General features: G+C 39.4%; 1 protein-coding gene across 1 annotated transcript in view; it reads left to right on the top strand.

Annotated features, from left to right (window-relative positions):
* The first annotated feature begins 365 nt into the window (after window positions 1-365).
* The window catches only part of RASA1 (RAS p21 protein activator 1), a 118,529-nt gene continuing 99,994 nt past the window's right edge, over window positions 366-18,900 (top strand). The window contains exon 1 of the mRNA XM_027864243.1: window positions 366-829. Within this exon, the coding sequence (XP_027720044.1) occupies window positions 366-829 (464 nt within the window). The remainder of the gene's footprint in view (window positions 830-18,900) is intronic.

Genomic DNA, 18,900 nt, shown 5'->3' with positions numbered 1-18,900 from the left:
TTTTCTTTTGGGGGTGTGCGTCTTTTGTGTGCGTGTGTCTGTGTGTGTGTGTGGGGGGGAAGGTCTGCCTCCGGGGGCGTGTGCGCGCCTCGGCTGGGGCCGGGGTCGGGGTCGCAGCCGGGTGTTTTTTCCCCTCCTCTCTTTCCGTAGCCGGTCGGGGCCGCTCGGGGCGCCTGGGCTGCAGCCCCAGGGGCTCCTCGGGCCGGAGGGCGGGCGGGCTCCGTCCTTTTGTTGTTGTTTCCTCCGCGGCCCGGGGAGCTGAGGGGGGGCCCGCCGGGGAGGGGCGGCCAGGAGCCGGGGCCCTGTGGCCCCCGGGGCTCCTGGACGGGCAGGGCCGGGCAGGGCAGGGCCGAGCGGGCTCCAACATGATGGCGGCCGAGGCGGCCGGGAGTGAGGAGGGCGGTCCGGAGACCGCAGGGGCGGGAGGCAGCGGAGGCGTCTCGGCCTCGGCCGCCGACCCTGGCCCCTGCGCGGCTGCGTGTCAGGTCAGGACCCCGGCGGCCGTGCCCTGTCCAGCCGCCTCCTGCCCGGGCCCGGCGCCCGCTTTGTGCTCGGCTCCGGCAGCCGGGCCTGGGGCGGGAGGCGCCCCCGCCGCCGCGGCCGGCCCGTCGGGGGACGCCGCCCCCTGCAAGGGCGCCCTGGTGCCCGCCGACGCCCCCAGCCTGGGGGGCTTCCCGCCTCTGCCGCCGCCGCCGCCGCCGCAGCAGCAGCAGCTGCCCGCCCTGCTAGGCGGGGGCCCGGGTGCTGTGGACGAAGGTGACTCCCTGGACGGACCCGAGTACGAGGAGGAGGAGGTGGCCATCCCTCTCAACGCGCCCCCGACCAACCAGTGAGTGCGGGCCGGGCGGGAGCGGGGAGGTCCGCAGCGCCCCGCTACCCCCGCCCCCGCCCCGGACTTGCCCCGAACCTGAGGCCAGTTGGGGGAGTTCGGGGCCGGGGATGTGGGGGCTCCTTAGGGGAGGTTGGATGCGGAGAGATGTCCCCGGGGGAGAATGGGATGGCCTCCAGGTGGGAAGGGGCAGCAGCAAACTGGATCCCTGAAACTGGGGTGTGCGGGGTGCTGGGGGAGAGGTTTGAAATGGGTCAAGTGTCCAATTAGCGTTTGATGCCGCTACTTAAAAAAGTGCATCGGTTTAACTTTAAAAGAGTGCAAACCCAAACTTCAGGACTTCCTCGGAAAGCACAGTCTGAACTGGATGCGTACATTAGCCAGACGTCAAATGCTTGAGTGTGAGTGAGGCAGGGAAGGAGACCTGCAATTTTTGGATAAGAGGAATAATGTAGGGAAGCAATGCCTAATATTCGTTGTAGATGATTCAAATTTTTGAATTATTATAGTGCTGTTATTTTTTTCTTCCTAAATATTGTTCTTTTAATAACATCTATTCTGTAAGTACTTGTTTAATTGGGAAGGGAGGGAGAAGAGTTTATGCTTCCTTTCAACAATCAAAACATATTGGTAGAGTTCATTGTCCCAATAATCACCTGAAAATTAAATTGGCAATCCCAGAAGAATCTATTTTTATGGATGATACTGATATTATACAGGGTAAGCAACATTGATTTAATTGCTTTATCAAATCATACTGTTTCCTCTCTAGTTGAATTCTGAATTTAAAGAGGTATTGGTTGGGCTTGGGGTTAGAGAAGAAAACTTGATAAGAGTATAATATCCTAGCATTCTAAGCATTTTTGTAACTTCTGTATTAGTTTAAATTGACGCTTTGAATATAACTAGACTTAATGTGTGGCAGAACCAAAAAGATTTAGTTAAAAATCTGTGCAGTGAAATAATTGGAACACATGACTTATGATATTTTGATTTTAAGCTACTTTAGAAGACTTTAGAAGAGTTCAAGTGGATTATTCTTAACATTAATTAGGAAAATTTGCTGTAATGCTAAGCACACTAAAGCAGGATTCTTTTGGTTCATTTTTGTCGATGCCCGTTCCGATTTTTAGGGCAGAAAAGTAGAATTAAATATTATTTATAAAGCCATGATAAAAAATTGTATTTCTGATTACTCAGTACAGAGTGCAGTTTTAAGATCTAATTTTATTGTTTTAGGATAGCAGGTATATGTGTCCCAAATTTGTGTGGTAGGAATAGTAACCCTTTTTCCCAACCCTCTTTTACAAATAAAACCTTTTTCCTGTCCAAATACAACGTTAACCACTGTTTATCAAAAATATGAAATGTTTTTCGTACTGTGTGATTAGTCTACTAGATCACCGTGAATTTCAGTTGTCAATTTTATATCCTTAGTAGTCTTAACAACCTAAGAATACATACAGATGAAGATTAACAGTACAAAATTGAGTTTGCAAAGGACCATTTTTTGGTCATGAATGTATATAATTTGAAAAACCAATATTTAAATGATGCTGAGTGTCTGGATGAGAATTTACAGTCTTTTGAACATTATCTATTCCCTACAGAAATTTTTCAGTCCTCACTGAGTGATGTAAAAATAGGTTATTTGGGGCCATTTGAAAAAAATTATCAAAATTATGTTACTTTTTTACAGCTATGTTTCAGATGATAGAGACATTGTGTTATTTTTAAGGTAGGCTAGTAATTTTGTAGAATGATAGTAACTTTCTAAAAATTCACATGTTATTATTCACACAACATAGTTTCAAGAAATGAGTAGTACACTTGTGAGTATTTTCATGAGACTAACATTTGGTAAAATTCTTTAAAAATAAAAATGTGAACTTGTAATAATGACCTGCATTTATATAGCATTTTAAGGTTTACAAAATGCTTTCTTTACAGTTGATGCAGTTGCTCAAATATTTCTTGGTTAAGTGTTATTTTGTATAAGTCTTTCTGTATCTGAAATAAGCCATATTTTGAAGTTGGTCTGTAGTTGATTTAGTAAAAGATTTAGTAAATCTTTAGTTTTTAGATTTAGTTGATTTAGTAAAAGAGACAAGCTGGAATTTTAGCTTTTTATTCTGCTGCTGTTCTTGCCTCCAAATTGGTCAGTTTGTGAAATCTCCTTGAGATAAAAAGATATTTTTGGTATTTCAGTAATTGTACTCCATTGGAAGGGGAAACAAAACAACTCTTATATAAAATATTACTATTTACAATAATATTATGTAGAATTTTCACTGCTTAAAATAAAACCACAAATGACAACTTGTAGTTAAAATGTAGTCTCAGACCCTTATTAGCTGTGTGACTGTGGGCAAGTTATTTATCCTCTGGAGTTTTGTCATCTGTAGAATGGGAATAATAATAGCACTTACCTCTCAGTATTATTGTGTGGATCAAAAGATATGTTTGTAGAGTGCAGCCCTTAAAACATTATATAACCGCTAGCTATTATTATGAATATACTTTGTTTTGTTGCTGTGAATATGTTATAATTGACATTTTATAACAGAAATTAATCAAACATTTCCTCTAGGTCTTTTGATAGTTTCATAGATAGAAGTGGAGCATGTAGGTGTCCGTGGGTTATTACATCACTACCTACTTCCTTTCATGTATCTTTTGGATCATACTCTTTACACTGCTTCAGTGCATGCATAGCATATACCTAATATACAAATAACTGTAATACAAATTAAATGTAAGTAATGAGAAATGTGATGTCCGAAGGGGAGCCCTCAAACAGATTTGCTTTTAACTAGTTGTCATGCATGCTTTGTGTTATGTTGTATTTTATCAAGATTTGTCCAATGGCGAAATTTATAGTACTTTAACACTTAAAAGTCTGTGATTTCATTGATATGTGGGTGCTCCATCTAGGAAAGATGTAGATAGTAAGCACTTCAGAATTTTGTAGATGGTTTCATAAAGTGGTCAAAAACTTAATCACTTGATGGTCAAAAACTTAATCACTTGGTGGCCAAGCTCTTGGTAAATAATGTATCAGTCAAGCAACAAGTATTAAGTGCCTGCTATGTACTAGGCACTGTGTTTGGCATTGGGGTTATAAGTACAGGTTATTGAAATAATCCCTACTCTAGGTAAGCTTGCATTCCAATGTGGAAGACAATAAATATATATAAAAGGAAGGGGGGGAAGGGATTGGGAAAGTAGTAAGCATTTGTGTGTAGTACATACTATGTGCCAGGCACTGTGCCAAGTGCTTTTTACAAATATCTCATTTGATCCTTAAAATATGTTAGGTACTATTGTTATCCTCATTTTAAATTGAGGAAGCTGAGGCAGAGGTTTAGTGACTTGCCTAGTGTTACACAGGCTAGTAAGTTTCTGAGAGTGTGTTTGAACTCAGGTCTCCCTAATTCCAGGCTCAGTGCTCTAGCCATGCATGGGACCACCACCAGCTGCCTCATATAAAATGTAAAACTACATACAATTTAATGTAAAGTTAACAAACACAAACACACAAATTGGCTAAATAAGTAGTAGCTTGGGAAAGATTGACAGTAGTGCTCTAGGGTGTTAACAAAAGACTTCTTGCATTAGCCTTTGTTCTTAGCTTCTATCTGACTGAGAGCCATACTTGAAACTTTCCCAATTTTCCATTAATTGGCAGAGCTCTACTCATCTGGGGGAACCCCTGGTTACCTCCATATCATGATAAAGCATTGAAGGAAAATTTTGGTGCCTAAGGAAATGTTTTACTTGGGTTATACGTGTTCATATGCAGTTTTTGCTGTTGTGATTCTATTTATTTAGAGTTATATATCTTTTATGAATTTGGAAAGTAATCCTTATTAAATACTCCATTTGGTTTGGATTATTCTTTATCCATTGATTATGGGTTAGTTTTTTGATCAGAGAATCATAAATTTGGAGCTGGAAGGGAACTCAAAGGCCATTTAGGCCAGCCCTCTCGTTTTACAGATGAAAAAACTGCTCATGGTTGTATAGTTAGTAAGTGATAGAAGTGGGATTTGAATCTTGCTCTCTAATTCCAAATCCAGTGCTGTTTCTACTATACTATGCTTTTCATTAACAGTGATTTCAGGATCCTATATTTAGAACTGCAAGAGATCTTAGAGGCCTTCTTGTCTAATACCTTGGTTCTACATATGTAGAAATTAAGGCCCAAAGAGGTAAAGGTAACTCCTTGTTCAGACTGAATCTCTCATTATACTGAAGTCCTGAAGAGCAGGGACCATCTTTTGCTCTTTTTTTTTTTTTTTTTTGCATCCACATTCATGACATATAGTAGGCACTTAAATTCTTGTTGATTTTACTTTTGACAACTTCCTCAAGGTCACTCAAGTAGAAAGTGGCAGAACCCAAGATTTTATACACAACCTCCAACTCCATGTTTAGTATTTTTCTCTGTCGTAGCTGTCTCTCTTTGGTAGTTGCTTCAATCTCTCACATGTCATTTCCTTTCCATTCGCATTGTAACCACCCTTTTTCAAGTCCTCATTTCTTAATACTGTGCTGTTATTTAATAGCCTCCTAATTTTCCTCTGCTTTCTTCTTTCTTTTCAATTACCCTCCTATCTGATTAATTTTCCTAATTCATCGTTCTGATAATAAAGTTCCTTATCTGCTAAAGAAAAAGTCAGTGGCCTTTACTTGTTGAACAGATAACTTAGAAATGCTTGATCCTGGCAATCATGGGCCCTCCACAATTTGAGCACCAATCTATCTTTCCAGGAATAAAACTATGTTACTTAATACTATCTGTGCCCTCTTCTTTCCCTCTTGTAGTGTCTGAAATTCTTAAAACAGACTATTCCTTCCTTCTTGGTCCTTTCCAGTAAATATCTGTTGAAATCTCACTTCACCCTTCAAGGCCCAGCTCAAATACCATTGCTTTCATGAAGCCTTTTCCTCAGTCACCTAATTGAAAATTTCTCATAGCACTTTTATCTGGATCTCTTCCATGTACTTTAGCACATTCTCTCTTGTTTAATTACCAATTTTCTTGTTTAATACCAGTTTTCTTTCTAAATCAATTTTAAGCTTTTTGAGAGTCTTTGTCTCATGTATCTTCCTCTAGTATCACCATCTTCCTCTAGTGTATATTATGTTGTATGGCATTAAATAAAATATGTGAATTGAAATGAAGTGATAAATAGATTGATATATGAATTGATTTACATTTCTGCTTAAGTAACATAATTATGGTCACAGAAATAGTTGTGTGGGCTTCATGAAGGCTTCTAGGCTTCTGTGACTAGCATTAATTTTGCAAAATAATTCTTCCATATTTTTTGAATTTGCAGTTTTTGGAAAAATTTAAGAAAATGTTAAATGACTATTTAAGATGGAAGTAAGCAGGATAGTTCTTAATGTTGCCCAGATGAGTGATGTTTTTAACAATTAAAATGTTAGATTAAACCTTGAGTTGTAACCATATTAAAAAATGAGCAGTGTTTGATTTTCTGACTGGTTCTTTTGTTTAGAGCAGAGTGTTTTAAAAAAAGAGAAAGGTTCAAGCTCACTAGTTTCAACCTCCTATGAGGATGATGACTTCTCTCTGTACTGTTAAACTTTATCTATTAGCTTGGCTATCTGTGCTTTGATCCAGAAGGATAATGTCTGAATGGATCAGTACAAATCTCTTGCAAGTACTGGAAAAACAGATTAATAAGAAAACTGGATTCTCCTTTGCTTGTGACGACTTGGACGTCTTGGACTTCCTGGACTCAAGTCTCCCCTGGATAGTTGCAATAAGTGATCATTGTTAGGAGAGTGATGTTCCTAAATTGTAGTCCAGACTAAGTCATTCCCTTGCTCAGTAAACTTCAGTGGCGAGTCACTTAATCTCAGCCTCAGTTTCTTTATCTGTAAAATGGGCAAAATAATAGCTTCACCAGGTTGTTAGACCTTCAGGAACTGTCTTCGGTTTACAGTTCTATTTTTATGCCTGTCCCTTTTAACTTTTTGGAGGGCTGTTCTTCAAAAGAACAGTAGTATCAAACAGGCCTTTGTTAGTGGGCTTCACTTCATTCCTGGAATGCACTTGCTCTTGGGAGTCCTGCATTTATCTTCCATAGAACCAGAGTGAGGGTTGGGGGTTGGGACAATTCTCTTTGGACCATAGTATCCATAGAAGGGCAAGAGCATGGTTGTTTTTCACTTTAAGTATTACTGACAAGACTGGGTTCATTTGGCCATCATGAATCTCCAAAAAATTCTGACCAATTATGTTATTTTTACCTCATGCTTGTAACCATGAGAAACTATCTCATGTTTTTTACATATTTTCTAATTATATTATGAATAGTTTTGGTGTAGAGCCTACATTGTCTGTTTCTTATATCTCTCCATCTTGTTTAGTACAGTTTTCTGTACTCAATATTTTGCTTGTTATTGTTTGATGCTTAGCCTAAAACTTCCTAGTGATGTATGGAGCCATAAAAGAGGTGCAATAAAATTTCTTATCTATAAATATCTTGAAATCAGGTGTCATAGTGAATAGAGCCTGGGACTTGGAGTCAGAAAGACCTGAATTCATATCCTGCCTCAGACAATAACTAGCGCTTAACCTCCCAAGGTTTTTGTGAGGATAAAATAACATGTTTGTAAAGAACTTTGCAAAACCTTATAGGAATATATAAATGCCTAGCTATTATTGGTAGTAGTAATACAGAGACATCTCAAGCCTGAGTTATGCTGTGCTTTTTATTGCCCCCCACCACCACGTCCAACCCTTTCTCTTCCTTTCTATTGCTTTCTATCACCTATCACTTTCTTGGTAACTCTGAAGTGGATAAAGTGGAATTTGGGGAGAGGGCAGACATGTAAGGTTGTTATAATTCAGAATTTCTTTCAATGAGCATGTAGTTGTTTAATTATGCATTTAAGATAATTTCCTGTTCCCTTTTGCTAGGATTCAGTGAAAAGCAAATCCAATAGCACAAGTACAGAATTCTAAAAACTAAAGCACTTTTCAGCTTCTCTTCTAGTTTCAGCTCTGTCCCTTCACTCATTCTGCTTTTTGATTAACTCCACTTCTTTGATCAATCCCTTAGTCTCCCCCTTAGCAAAACTTTTTCAGAGTATGGAGAAAGAAGCTATGTCTGGCATTAATAGAGTAACATTTTTTAAAGGAATAGATATGCCAATATGAGAAGTGAGTTTTCAAAAAGAGGGAATGTACAAACCTTTCAGTTCAACTTGAACATTTAATGGTTTCCCTTATTTTTTTTCTTCAATTAATATATTGATTCAGTTAACATATTTACACATCTGTATGATATACATTTTAAGATAAAATGGTAGCATATGAAATAGTGAACTTTAGGATTTATAGCTTTTTAGGCAGTTAGTAACTATTTCATAAAATGATTCTAAAAAGAGTAGGTACCTACTGTGTGTCAGGTACTGTGCTAGGTGCAGGAGATAAAAAGACAAAAATGATGATCCTTACTGTCAAGGAACTTAACTTCTATTGGGGGAGACTACATATATATAAATAAGTGTATACATATTGTAATTTTGGGGGAGAAGACACTAACAACTGGGAGATCAAGAAAGGTCTCAAATAGAAGGTGGCTCTTGAACTAAATTTTGAAGGAAACTAGGGAATTTAAAAGGCAGAGATGAAGAGAGAACACATTCCAGGTATTATTTAGAAAAGTAATAGCCCCTCTAAATAGGCCTGTCTTGTTCCTCCTCAGTACAGTTCAAACTCCTTTGGCCTACTGTTTGAGGTCTTTTCTCTGTCTGACACTCTTTCTTTGTTTTATTTAAAAATGCTTTATTGTTTTATTTGTATAAACTTAAGAGGACTTTGCATGAACAAAATCAATTTGACTTTACTAATAATGATGCTATCTGTGGAGTTGGGGGGTGGGAGGAGAATTTCACATCTCTGATAATGGCCTAATAGCAAAGAAATAAAGATAGCTGCCCTTTCCTCCATACCCTATTTCATTCATTCATTCATTCATTTGTATTGTTTTATTTTATTGACTTTTATGCCCCTATCACTTCCCAAGGGCAGCCCCTTCTAACAAATAAGTATAGTTAAAACAAATCAACACATAGTCCACATCTGATATCATATCATGTGCCTTAATTGCTCCCATAGTCCACCACTTCTTTGCTGAGAGGAGAGGAGAGAGTAAACTGATTTCACTTGATAGTTCAGATGTTTTTCAGTGTTTTCCCTTTTCTTTTTTTTTTAGCTAAAAATATGAGAATTTTTGTTTATTTTTTTGTTTTCAGCATTTACTTCCACAAGATTTTGAGTTCCAAATTTCCACCCTATCTCTCCCCTCTCCCCTCCCCCCTCCCCAAGATGGCATGCATTTTGAATACCCCTTCCCCTAGTCTGCCTTCCCTTCTATCTCTCCCCCTCTTCTCTTATCCCCTTCCCCTTCAATTTTCCTGTGGAATGCTTGAAAGTCCTCTATTTCACTGGATGACCATTTTTTCCCCTGATGGATTATACTCAGTTTTGCTGGGTAGGTGATTCTTGGTTGTAGTCCTGTCACCTTTGCCCTCTGGAATATTATATTCCATGTCCTGCAGTCCCTTAATTTAGAAGCAGCTAAATTTTGTATAATCCTGATTGTGTTTCCACAATACTTGAATTGTTTCTTTCTAGCTGCTTGTAATATTTTCTCCTTGACCTGGGAGCTCTGAAATTTGGCTACAATATTCCTAGGAGTTTTCCTTTGGGGATCTCTTTCAGGAGGAGATCGGTGGATTCTTTCAATTTCTATTTTGCCCTCTGGTTCTAAAATATCAGGATAGTTTTCCTTGATAATTTCTTGAAAGATGATGTCTAGGCTCTTTTTTTGATCGTGGCTTTCAGATAGTCCAATAATTTTTAAATTCTTTCTCCTGTGTGAGGGACTGTCTGATGTTGGCAGCTACCAGGTTGGGTACTGTGGCAAGGGTAGGGTAAGATCTGGGTATTTTGGAAGTCGAGGCAGGGACTGTGGTAGGCAGAGTCGTGTGCACTGGGATGGGCTGGATACGGAGAAGCCCTGAGGCAATTGGGCAGTGCTCTGTGACATAAGCTGGGTACAAGGAAGTAGTAGGGGCCTGAGCTCCTGAGGCAAGGGGCGGTGCCATGTGGGAGTGGGATGGCAGAGGACTGAGTTCCCTCTGCTTAGTCCCCTCCCTATATGCAACGTCATCCCCAGATGCCTCTTGTGACCTTCCTGACTTCTGGGTCCCTTTGTGCAGCACTGACCCAGTCCCCTTCTGAGTCTGACTTCCTAGGTCACGTACTCTTGTCCATGCGTCAATCCCAGATGCGTCCTTCCTGTATCCTATCCTGGCCTCCTACGTCACTCCCTCCCCCTTGGTGTGCTAAACTCAGACAGCCCCTTCCGGTATCTGACCCTACAATCATTGGCTAGTAGCGGGCTGGGGAGGAGGGGCTAAGTAGGTACTTAGGAACAAGCGTGGTCAGATCACGTGCACGCTCTCCCTGGCTCCTGCCCTGTTGCTCTGGCCTTGCTGCTTGGGCTTGCTATGATGGTTTGCTGTGTTGGCCTCTGAATAAAGCTCTGGTGTTGGTGCCTCCCGATGGCTCGTCTCTGTGTGGTGATCCGGCTCAGAACCGAAGACCCAGGTGTGGGTAAGACTCTGGTAGTGTACTTCTTTTAAGAGAAGTAGGTACTGGCACACGACTGGCAGAAGGTCGGCATGCGGCCCGTATACTCCTGGATCTATTTTCCAGGTCAGTCATTTTTCCAATGAGATATTTCACGTTGTTTTCTAATTTTTCATTCTTTTGGATTTGTTTTACAGTGTCTTGATTTCTCATAAAGTCACTAGCTTCCAATTGCTCTATTCTAATTTTTAAGAAAGTGTTTTCTTCAGTAATCTTTTGGACTTCCTTTTCCATTTGGCCAGTTTTGCGTTTTAGTGCATTCTTCTCCTCATTGGCTTTTTGGACCTCTTTTGCCATTTGGGTTAGGCTATTTCTTAAGGTGTTATTTTCTTAAGTATTTTTATGGGTCTCCTTTAGTAAGCTGTTGACTTGTTTTTCATGATTCTCTTGCAAAACTCTCAGTTTTTCCTTTACTTCTCTTACTTGCTTCTCAAAATCCCTTTTGAGCTCTTCCAAGGCCTGGGACTGATTCATGTTTTTCTTGGAGGCTTTGGATGTAGGAGCTTTGACTTTGTTGTATTCTTCTGGTTGTATGTTTTGATCTTTGTCACCAAAGTAAGATAATATAGTCTGACTTTTTTTGCGCTGCTTACTCATGATCCCAGCCAATTACTTGAGTTTTAAACTCTTTGTTAAGGTAAGAGTCTGTTTCCAATGTGGAGAATGTACTGTCCCAAGCTTCAGGGGATTTGTACTGCTGTTTTCAGAGATACTTCTAGGGATCTGAAAATTTTCAGTTCTTCCAAAGTGCTATGATAAGGGGAGAGAAGTTTTCTCTCCACCACCACAACAAGCTCCACCACACAAGCATTCCTCCTCGCTCTAGGACCGCCCCTCAGAACTGTGACCCAGATGCAAGTAGGGGCAAAGCAAGAGATTCTTGCCTCACCACTGGCAAAGAGAATCCTGCAATCCCCCTCTGATCAGCCACTTGTTTCCCTCTCAGTCTGTGGGCCAGAAGCTCAGGAAACAGCAGCGGCCCTGGGCTGCGCAGGAGACTTGTGGCTGAGACCTAGCTCCTCTCTCACCACAGTCACAGACTTTACCCACTGACCTTCCAAGTTGTCTTTGGTGTTCATGGGTTGAGAAGTCTGGAAACTGCCACAGCTGCCTGTTACTCAGTCCTCTGAGGCCTGCTCCAGGATCACTGTGGCCTGTGCGCCCACACCAAACTACGCTCCCCTCCCTGCCTGGCGCAATACACCTTTCCTATCAACCATCCAGGCTGTCTTTGGCTGGAAATTTGTTTCACTCTGTCTTTTTGTGGGTTCTGCTCCTTTAGAATTTGTTTAGAGCTATTTTTTATAGGTATTTAGAACGGTTTGTGGGGAGAGCTCAAGCAAGTCACTGCTTTCCCTCTGCCATCTTGGCTCTGCCTCCTGTTTTCCCTTTTGTTACTAAGGTTGCTGTATACAGTGTTCTCGGTTCCGCTTTTCTCGGTATCAATTTATGCAAGGCTTATTTCTTTGAATTCTTGATGCTTATTTTTTCCTTAGACTCACCATTATTGCATTACATTTACATGTCTTAATTTTTCAACCATTCTCTAATTTATGAACACTTACACTATTCCTAATTTCTTGCTACCACAAAAAATGCTGTGAGTGCAGTGCCTAGCAGTGCTTGTTGAATAACTGAATGTTTTGATATGTATTGCACCTTTCCCTCTGTGATCTCATTGGGGTATAATGTGCAATAGTGGTATCTCTGGGTCAAAGAGTATGTACGGTTTAGTGATTTTGCTAGTACATTTGCAAATAGTTTTCTAAAAATTTGGCCTAATGCATAGCTCCATCAATGGTCCTTCAATCTCATCAACACTTGTCATTTAAATCTCTTAAGTTGGCCAGTCTTACAAATATTAAGTAAAAACTTAGTCATTTTAACTTGCATTTCTCTAGCTCTTGACTTCATATCTTTGTAGCAGCTTCCTATATTTTATATCTAGGAATGTGTGTATGTACATATATCTGTATATCTATGTGTAGGAATATATATTCTAATTAATTTCTTCACTATTAGGCCTTTATCAGAGATGCAAATCTCTATTGCCACCCCTGTCCACTGTCTAGGTGTACGGTGGTATTTGTCAAGCCAAATTCATTTCGTTTATGTGAGGACTTTAAATTTACATAATCAAAATTTATCATTTATCTTTTATTGTGATTTCTATCTCTTATTTCAGAACACTCCTCCTAGTAATAGTTAGGAAATTTTCTTCATTCTCTAGTTTGTTTGTGATACGTTTTATTTTTAGGTTGTGGAGTTTTTAGAGCTTATTGTACATATATGCCACTCTGTCTTTTCAGTCTTATTTCATCTCACTCCCATGTGTACACTCTATATTTTAGACTAATTGGACTCATTTTTGTCCCTAACCCTGCATTTACATCTACTTTGGTCCATTTGCTTTTCTTGCAGGAGATAACTAGGTGACATGGTGGTGACCCACTCTCTGGGCGTGAAGTCAGGGAGACTTGAGTCTCTGATGCTATCTTTGTGACCCTGGACAAATCACTTGATTAAGAGATTTGTGTTTGCCTCTGTTTCCTCTATTGTAAAATAGGGATGATGATAATAATAACACCTATGTCACTGTGTTGTTGTGAGGATCAACTTAGCCCCAGGGTAAGGGCTATGTAGATGTTATCTATCATTATTATTGTTGTTATTCTCATTCTTCCCTCCAGTCTCTATGCAGTAATTGTTATCCCTTCTCTTCTGTTGAGTTTCTGTGCTTTAAAGTTTAGTTCAAATGCTACCTCCTCCATAAAACTTTCTCTGACTTTCTTTTGTTAAGACATTTTCCTTATTGATACTCAAGTAGCAGTTTTAAGGGAAGGACTGAATTTGATGGAACAGTCTTTTAGAAGCTTATAAAATTAATTGGTTTTGATGTTGTTCTTAGTGAAAGGGAAATTAATTGTGTGGTTATGTGTTTGCTTTTAGTGAGTGTGCAAATTTGGATAAGTTATCCATTTGACAAATCTTTCTTACAAATTAGGAAACACACTGAAGCTTCCTATTGACTGGGACAGAATGCTTCTAGTTAACATCAAACCTCCTGAATTGGAGGTCTGGGAAGACATTTGAAATTATGATACAAATCAATGGGAAAATATTTCTGTATACATAGTTTTTGAAGTAAACCTCATATTTTAACACAATACATTATCTTTTCCTGAGATCCGACACTTTATTTCAGATACTAACCTTAAAACAGTTATTTTTTAATATGGCTAAATCAATTTTCAATGTCTCCCTTCCTCCTATTTACTTTAAGGGGATGATTAAAATATTATGAAAATAGATTTTTTATATAAAAGAACCTGAATATGTAAGATGAAATTGTGAAATGTATAAAGACTTTTGAAAAGTTATTAGTGAACTTTTCTGGCATTATAAACTTAGATCACTATAGAGAATTCCATTAATTCACAAATATTTTATTATTTACTGTAGGATTTGCTATAGGGTTAGATGTCTAGAAATGGAAGTGACTAGACTGGAGGATGCTGAATGTAACGAGATTAGACACTGCCCCTCAAGTACTTAAAGAATATTTGAAAGTTCTTAACCTGGGGAACGACATATTTAGGAAGCTTAATCTGGTGATGGTTGGGCATTCAGAGAGGGGAACAAGTGTTACCACCTTAGTACAAGCACTCATCTTACACCTGGACTTTTGCAATAACCTGTTTGTTGGTCAGCTTGCCACATGTCTCTTCCCATTTCAATCCATCCTCCACTTAGCTGTCAAATTGATTTTTTTAAAGTGCGGATCTCTCCATGTTATCCCTTTATTCAATAAACTCTAACGGCCCCCTATTACCTCTAGGATCAAATATAAAATACTGTGGTATTCAAAACCTTTCTAGCACTGGTAGCACTTTCACTTCTTCCTCCTACTCGCTGGTCAGAGTTGGATTATACCTTCCCATTGCTATTTGCAAGTTCTCCCCTTACCACCATCACAACCAACTTCTTCTTTGAGGTTCATGCAGTCCACATCTACTACCCAATCAAAATCCAGATAACTGTAGGCTACTTATAGAACCCTATGATATTCTCTTTCCTTCTTCAATGAGGTTAGTATCTAGCTTACAATCTTTCTCTCTTGCTCAACTCCTGCCCTCAAAATAGGGTACTGCAACAAATATTGATATTCCTTTAAACACCTTAACTTCCCAGTTCCTCAACTTACTCATTTTCCTTGACCTACTCCTCTAACCTACCTTAGCCGTGAACCAAGATGGTCATACCCTTGATCTTGCCATCACTCACAAATGATCCACTTCCATGTTCATGAACTCTGATATTCCCTTTTCTGATTATATGCTATTAGCATTCCACCTCTTCTTTTGACTAAGTCTTATACCAAACCCTGCTCTTTGTCCATACCATGGCCTCTAGTCCCTTAACTCCTCAGTTCTTAGACCATTACCCCTATACTAGCTACTCTCTCCCCCTTTCCCCATCTCGTCTCCTTGGTAAATCAGTTCAGTGCTACATTGTCTTTTTCTCTTTATACACTTGCTACGCTCCCTTACATCGATTGTGTCTTGCCAAGCCTCGTGCTTCGATCATTCTCACCAGAGGGCAAGTGGCAAAAATCAAGCAACTGCCAAGACTGGGTCCACTACACATTTATGTTACATAACCTCAACCTTACTGCTTCTAGACAATCCTTTTTACACACCCTTAATTTACTCACTTTTCTACACCATAATGACTCTTCCTTTTCATCCTTCTTCAATCCATGGTTCCCCTGCCCCCCTTTCCCCTCGGGTGAGACCCATGCCTCATGTTTTCCTGAAAAAATTGAATCCAGTCAACACGAGCTCCCACTTCCCCCCTCCTTATCTTATGTCACCCAGATGCTTTCTACCATTATCTCTTCCTTCACTTCTGCATCAAATGATGAGGTGGCCCTTATTGACAAAGCCAACTTCTCTATCTGCATAAGTGGTCCTATCTGATCCTGTCTCTTCCAACAAATTGCTCCATCTATCATTCTCACCTTCTCTTTTGTCTTCAATCTCTCACTATCTTCTTGCTGCTTCCCTTTTGCCTACAAATATGCACATATCTCCCCCATCCTTAAAAAACCCTCACTTAATTTATCTCTACTAACTGTCATCTGGTATCTCTTCTATCTTTTGCTTTTCTTTCTGTTCCAAGCACTTTGCCTGGCACTTTGTAGGTACTTATTAAATGTTTGTTAGTTATTTACTGAGTTGAGAAAAGATCAGGAAGAATGTGAAAGTTGATAACAACAGAGCATTTGAAAACTAGGTGACTGGAATAATAGTGATATATTCAGTCACAAAGATTTGTAAGGGCCATTGTGAATAGTCTAGGATATCAACCTTCAGTACCTTTACCAATGTTTCCTAATGGTAGGAGAGGCCATTTATAGTAGAGAATTGAGTTCTGGCCTTGGAGTTAGGAAGGCCAGGGTTTTAATAGTGAAATCTTTTCTGATATTAGCTGTGTGACCCTGGATAGATTTTTCGATCTTCTCATTCTTTGATTGGAACCCACGTTGTGCTGCTTTTCCAGATGGGAGGCGGAAGAGTAAAAGGGGGACCTTTGGAGATAGTTGAAATTACTTAACCAACCTGTTACCCATAATTCTTATTTTGCAGAGTTTTGAGAATTGGGAGAATTAGGAGAAAATGTCTAGTCCTTCATCTTATTGGTCATATGATCTAGAAGGCACCTTTTTTTTCTTTACAAGATAAGCTACACTTAACCTTTCAGTGGTCTTTTTGCTAAATTTAGGCAAGATGATCAATGAAATGGTGTTTCTTGCTGCTTTTGGTCCCAAGGAAAACAAACTCCACCAACTCTTTGTCCTTTGAACTATCTTTTTATTTCATTTGTAGTGAAAATGTTAACACTGATATGATTCAATTCATCTACAGCATGTCTGTTCTGTTGTTGGATAAGGACCTTACATTTAAAGTATCAACAGTTAAATTAGTGTTTATGGATATTCTGAAAACTGATTTTTAAAACCTTTTGTCAGTGCAGAAGTGGGAGTTGTATATTTCCTTTTATTTTTTATTTTTACTTTTTTTAAGGCAATTGGGGTTAAGTGACTTGCCCAGGGTCACACAACTAGTGAGTGAACTCAGGTCCTCCTGACTTCAGGGCCAGTGCTCTATCCATTGTGCCACCTAGATGCCCCAGGGGAGTGGTATATTTCTAACCAAATCACTTAACCACTGGCTAAGAATTAATCTTTACTGGCCAGTCTATTGGTGATGCTCCTCAATTAGGCTGGTCCTCAAAGAATAGACAGTTTGTCACCAGGATTGTACTTTTACCTTTTCTGGGGACCTTGATAAAATTTATTAAAGCTTATTGGCATGCTTTTCCCCAGGGAGTAGGGTTAAAATAATGATTTGTTTAGGTAAATTTGATAATTAGATCTATAACTGATGATTTGGGATTATATCCCTATATATATAGCTAGTGAGGTAGATCTCATGGAATATATACATTTCCCAAGATTTGGTATCATTGAATATCTGATATTGGTTTGGATGGACTACTAGAATTTAGACTACAAATCTGGATTTATATTCTTACAGCAGTGACTATACAATTTGTTTCTTTTAATTTTTAAAGTTCACTTATTTCCAAATGACCTCATTTCTCACCCTACCTTTTCTACTAACTATTCCCTCTTTCTGCAGAAGTACTACCATAGAGCTTCCTAACCTTGGGTCTACAGGACCCCCAAGAAAATTGTGGATAAATTTCAGAGAGTCTGTGAACTTGGATGAGGGGGAAAAGTTATAACTTTATTCAGTGTGATTAGTTTTCTTTGTAATCCTATTATTTTATGCATTTAAAAACATTCTGAGAAAGGACCCATAGGCTTCAATAGATTGATTGCCAAAAGGATCCTTGACACAAAAAAAAAAGGCTAAGGACTCTTGTTCTACCATATCATACGAGCAGGAAGCTATAGGGAGAAATGAAATAATAGATCATGATTGCATAGAAGATTTTTGGAGTTATTAAACATGGAAGTGGAACACTTAGAGGTGATAGCATGATCAAAGATAAAACTACCATGTAGTTGAGGTGGAATAGAGGAGTACGTCAAGGGAGTTAAGTAGATTTAGAAACTGGGAAGTCATTGGCCTATTAATTGCCAAATCTAATGGCCTTTTTTACTCTTAGTAAACTGACCTCCTACAGTGTTTGACACTGTTGTTCAACTTCTGGGTGTTCTCTCCAATCTAGATTTTCCTAATTTTTTATTCTTTCCTGATTCTTCTCTTACCTGTCTAACTTCTCCATCTCAGTTTGTATTACTAACCATGGATGTCTCCCAAGACTCCGCCCTGAGTTCTCTTCACTTTTCACTGTACTCTTTTATCTGGTGATTTTTTTCAGCTCCCATAGATTTGTTGTCATTTTTATGCAGATAATTCTCAGATCTATATATCTATTTGTAGTCTTTCCTGAGCTATGGCCCCGTATTATCAACTGCCTTTTGGACATCTGCAACAGGATGTCCTTTAGACATCTTTAATTATGTACAGAAATTATATTCACCCTTCCTTCCCTGCAGGGACACTCCCCTCTCCCTCTCCTTTTCTGAACTTCCCCATTACTCTTGAGGATACCACCATTCTGCTGGTCACCCAGACTTAGATTCACTTTCCCATTCTTAGCCCAGTAAGTTGCCAAATCTTGTAGTTTCTACTTGTACTCACGCAACTAATTCAGGCCTTCATCACCTTTCACCTGGACTGTTGCAATAGCTTAACTTATTTCCCTGCCTCAAGTCTCTCTCCACTCCAATCCATCCTGTATTCAGCGATGAGAGTGAACTTTATGAGGTTACGATCTGACCAAATAGCTCCAGGATTAAATATAAAGGCTTCTGTTGGACATTTAAAGCTCTTTATAAATTGGCCGCTTCCCACCTTTCTTCTCACACTTTATTCTCCTCCACTAACTCTATGATCCAGCTACACTGGCCTAATTGTAGTTACTCCAACAAGTCTCTTGACATTACATCTGTTCTGTAAGAGAACTAACCTACTTTGTTTTATACTTATACATATCTTTGATTTAAGATCCATCCTACACAGCTGCCTAAATAATTTTCCTAATGCATAGATCCAAGCATGTCTGTTCCCTGCTTAGGGGAAAACTTTTTAATCCTTTTGGTTGCTCCTTAAATTGTACTGTGTTTACTTCTCTATTTTAACTTTGAAGCCAGTGACTGTTTTTCTTTGCATTTCCAGGACCTAGCTTAATGCCTTTCATGGGTGCTTATGGAACTGAATTGAATCATGTGGTGATTGAGAGTATTTGGTGAATAAGTTGAAGATTGTGAGAAAACAGT

The sequence above is a fragment of the Vombatus ursinus genome, unplaced genomic scaffold (assembly GCF_900497805.2).
Source record: "Vombatus ursinus unplaced genomic scaffold, bare-nosed wombat genome assembly UNPS02014774.1, whole genome shotgun sequence".
In the NCBI taxonomy this organism is placed as follows: Eukaryota; Metazoa; Chordata; class Mammalia; order Diprotodontia; family Vombatidae; genus Vombatus; species Vombatus ursinus.
The sequence above is the reverse complement of the archived record's forward strand: the minus strand, read 5'-3'. Positions and strand labels throughout refer to the sequence as shown.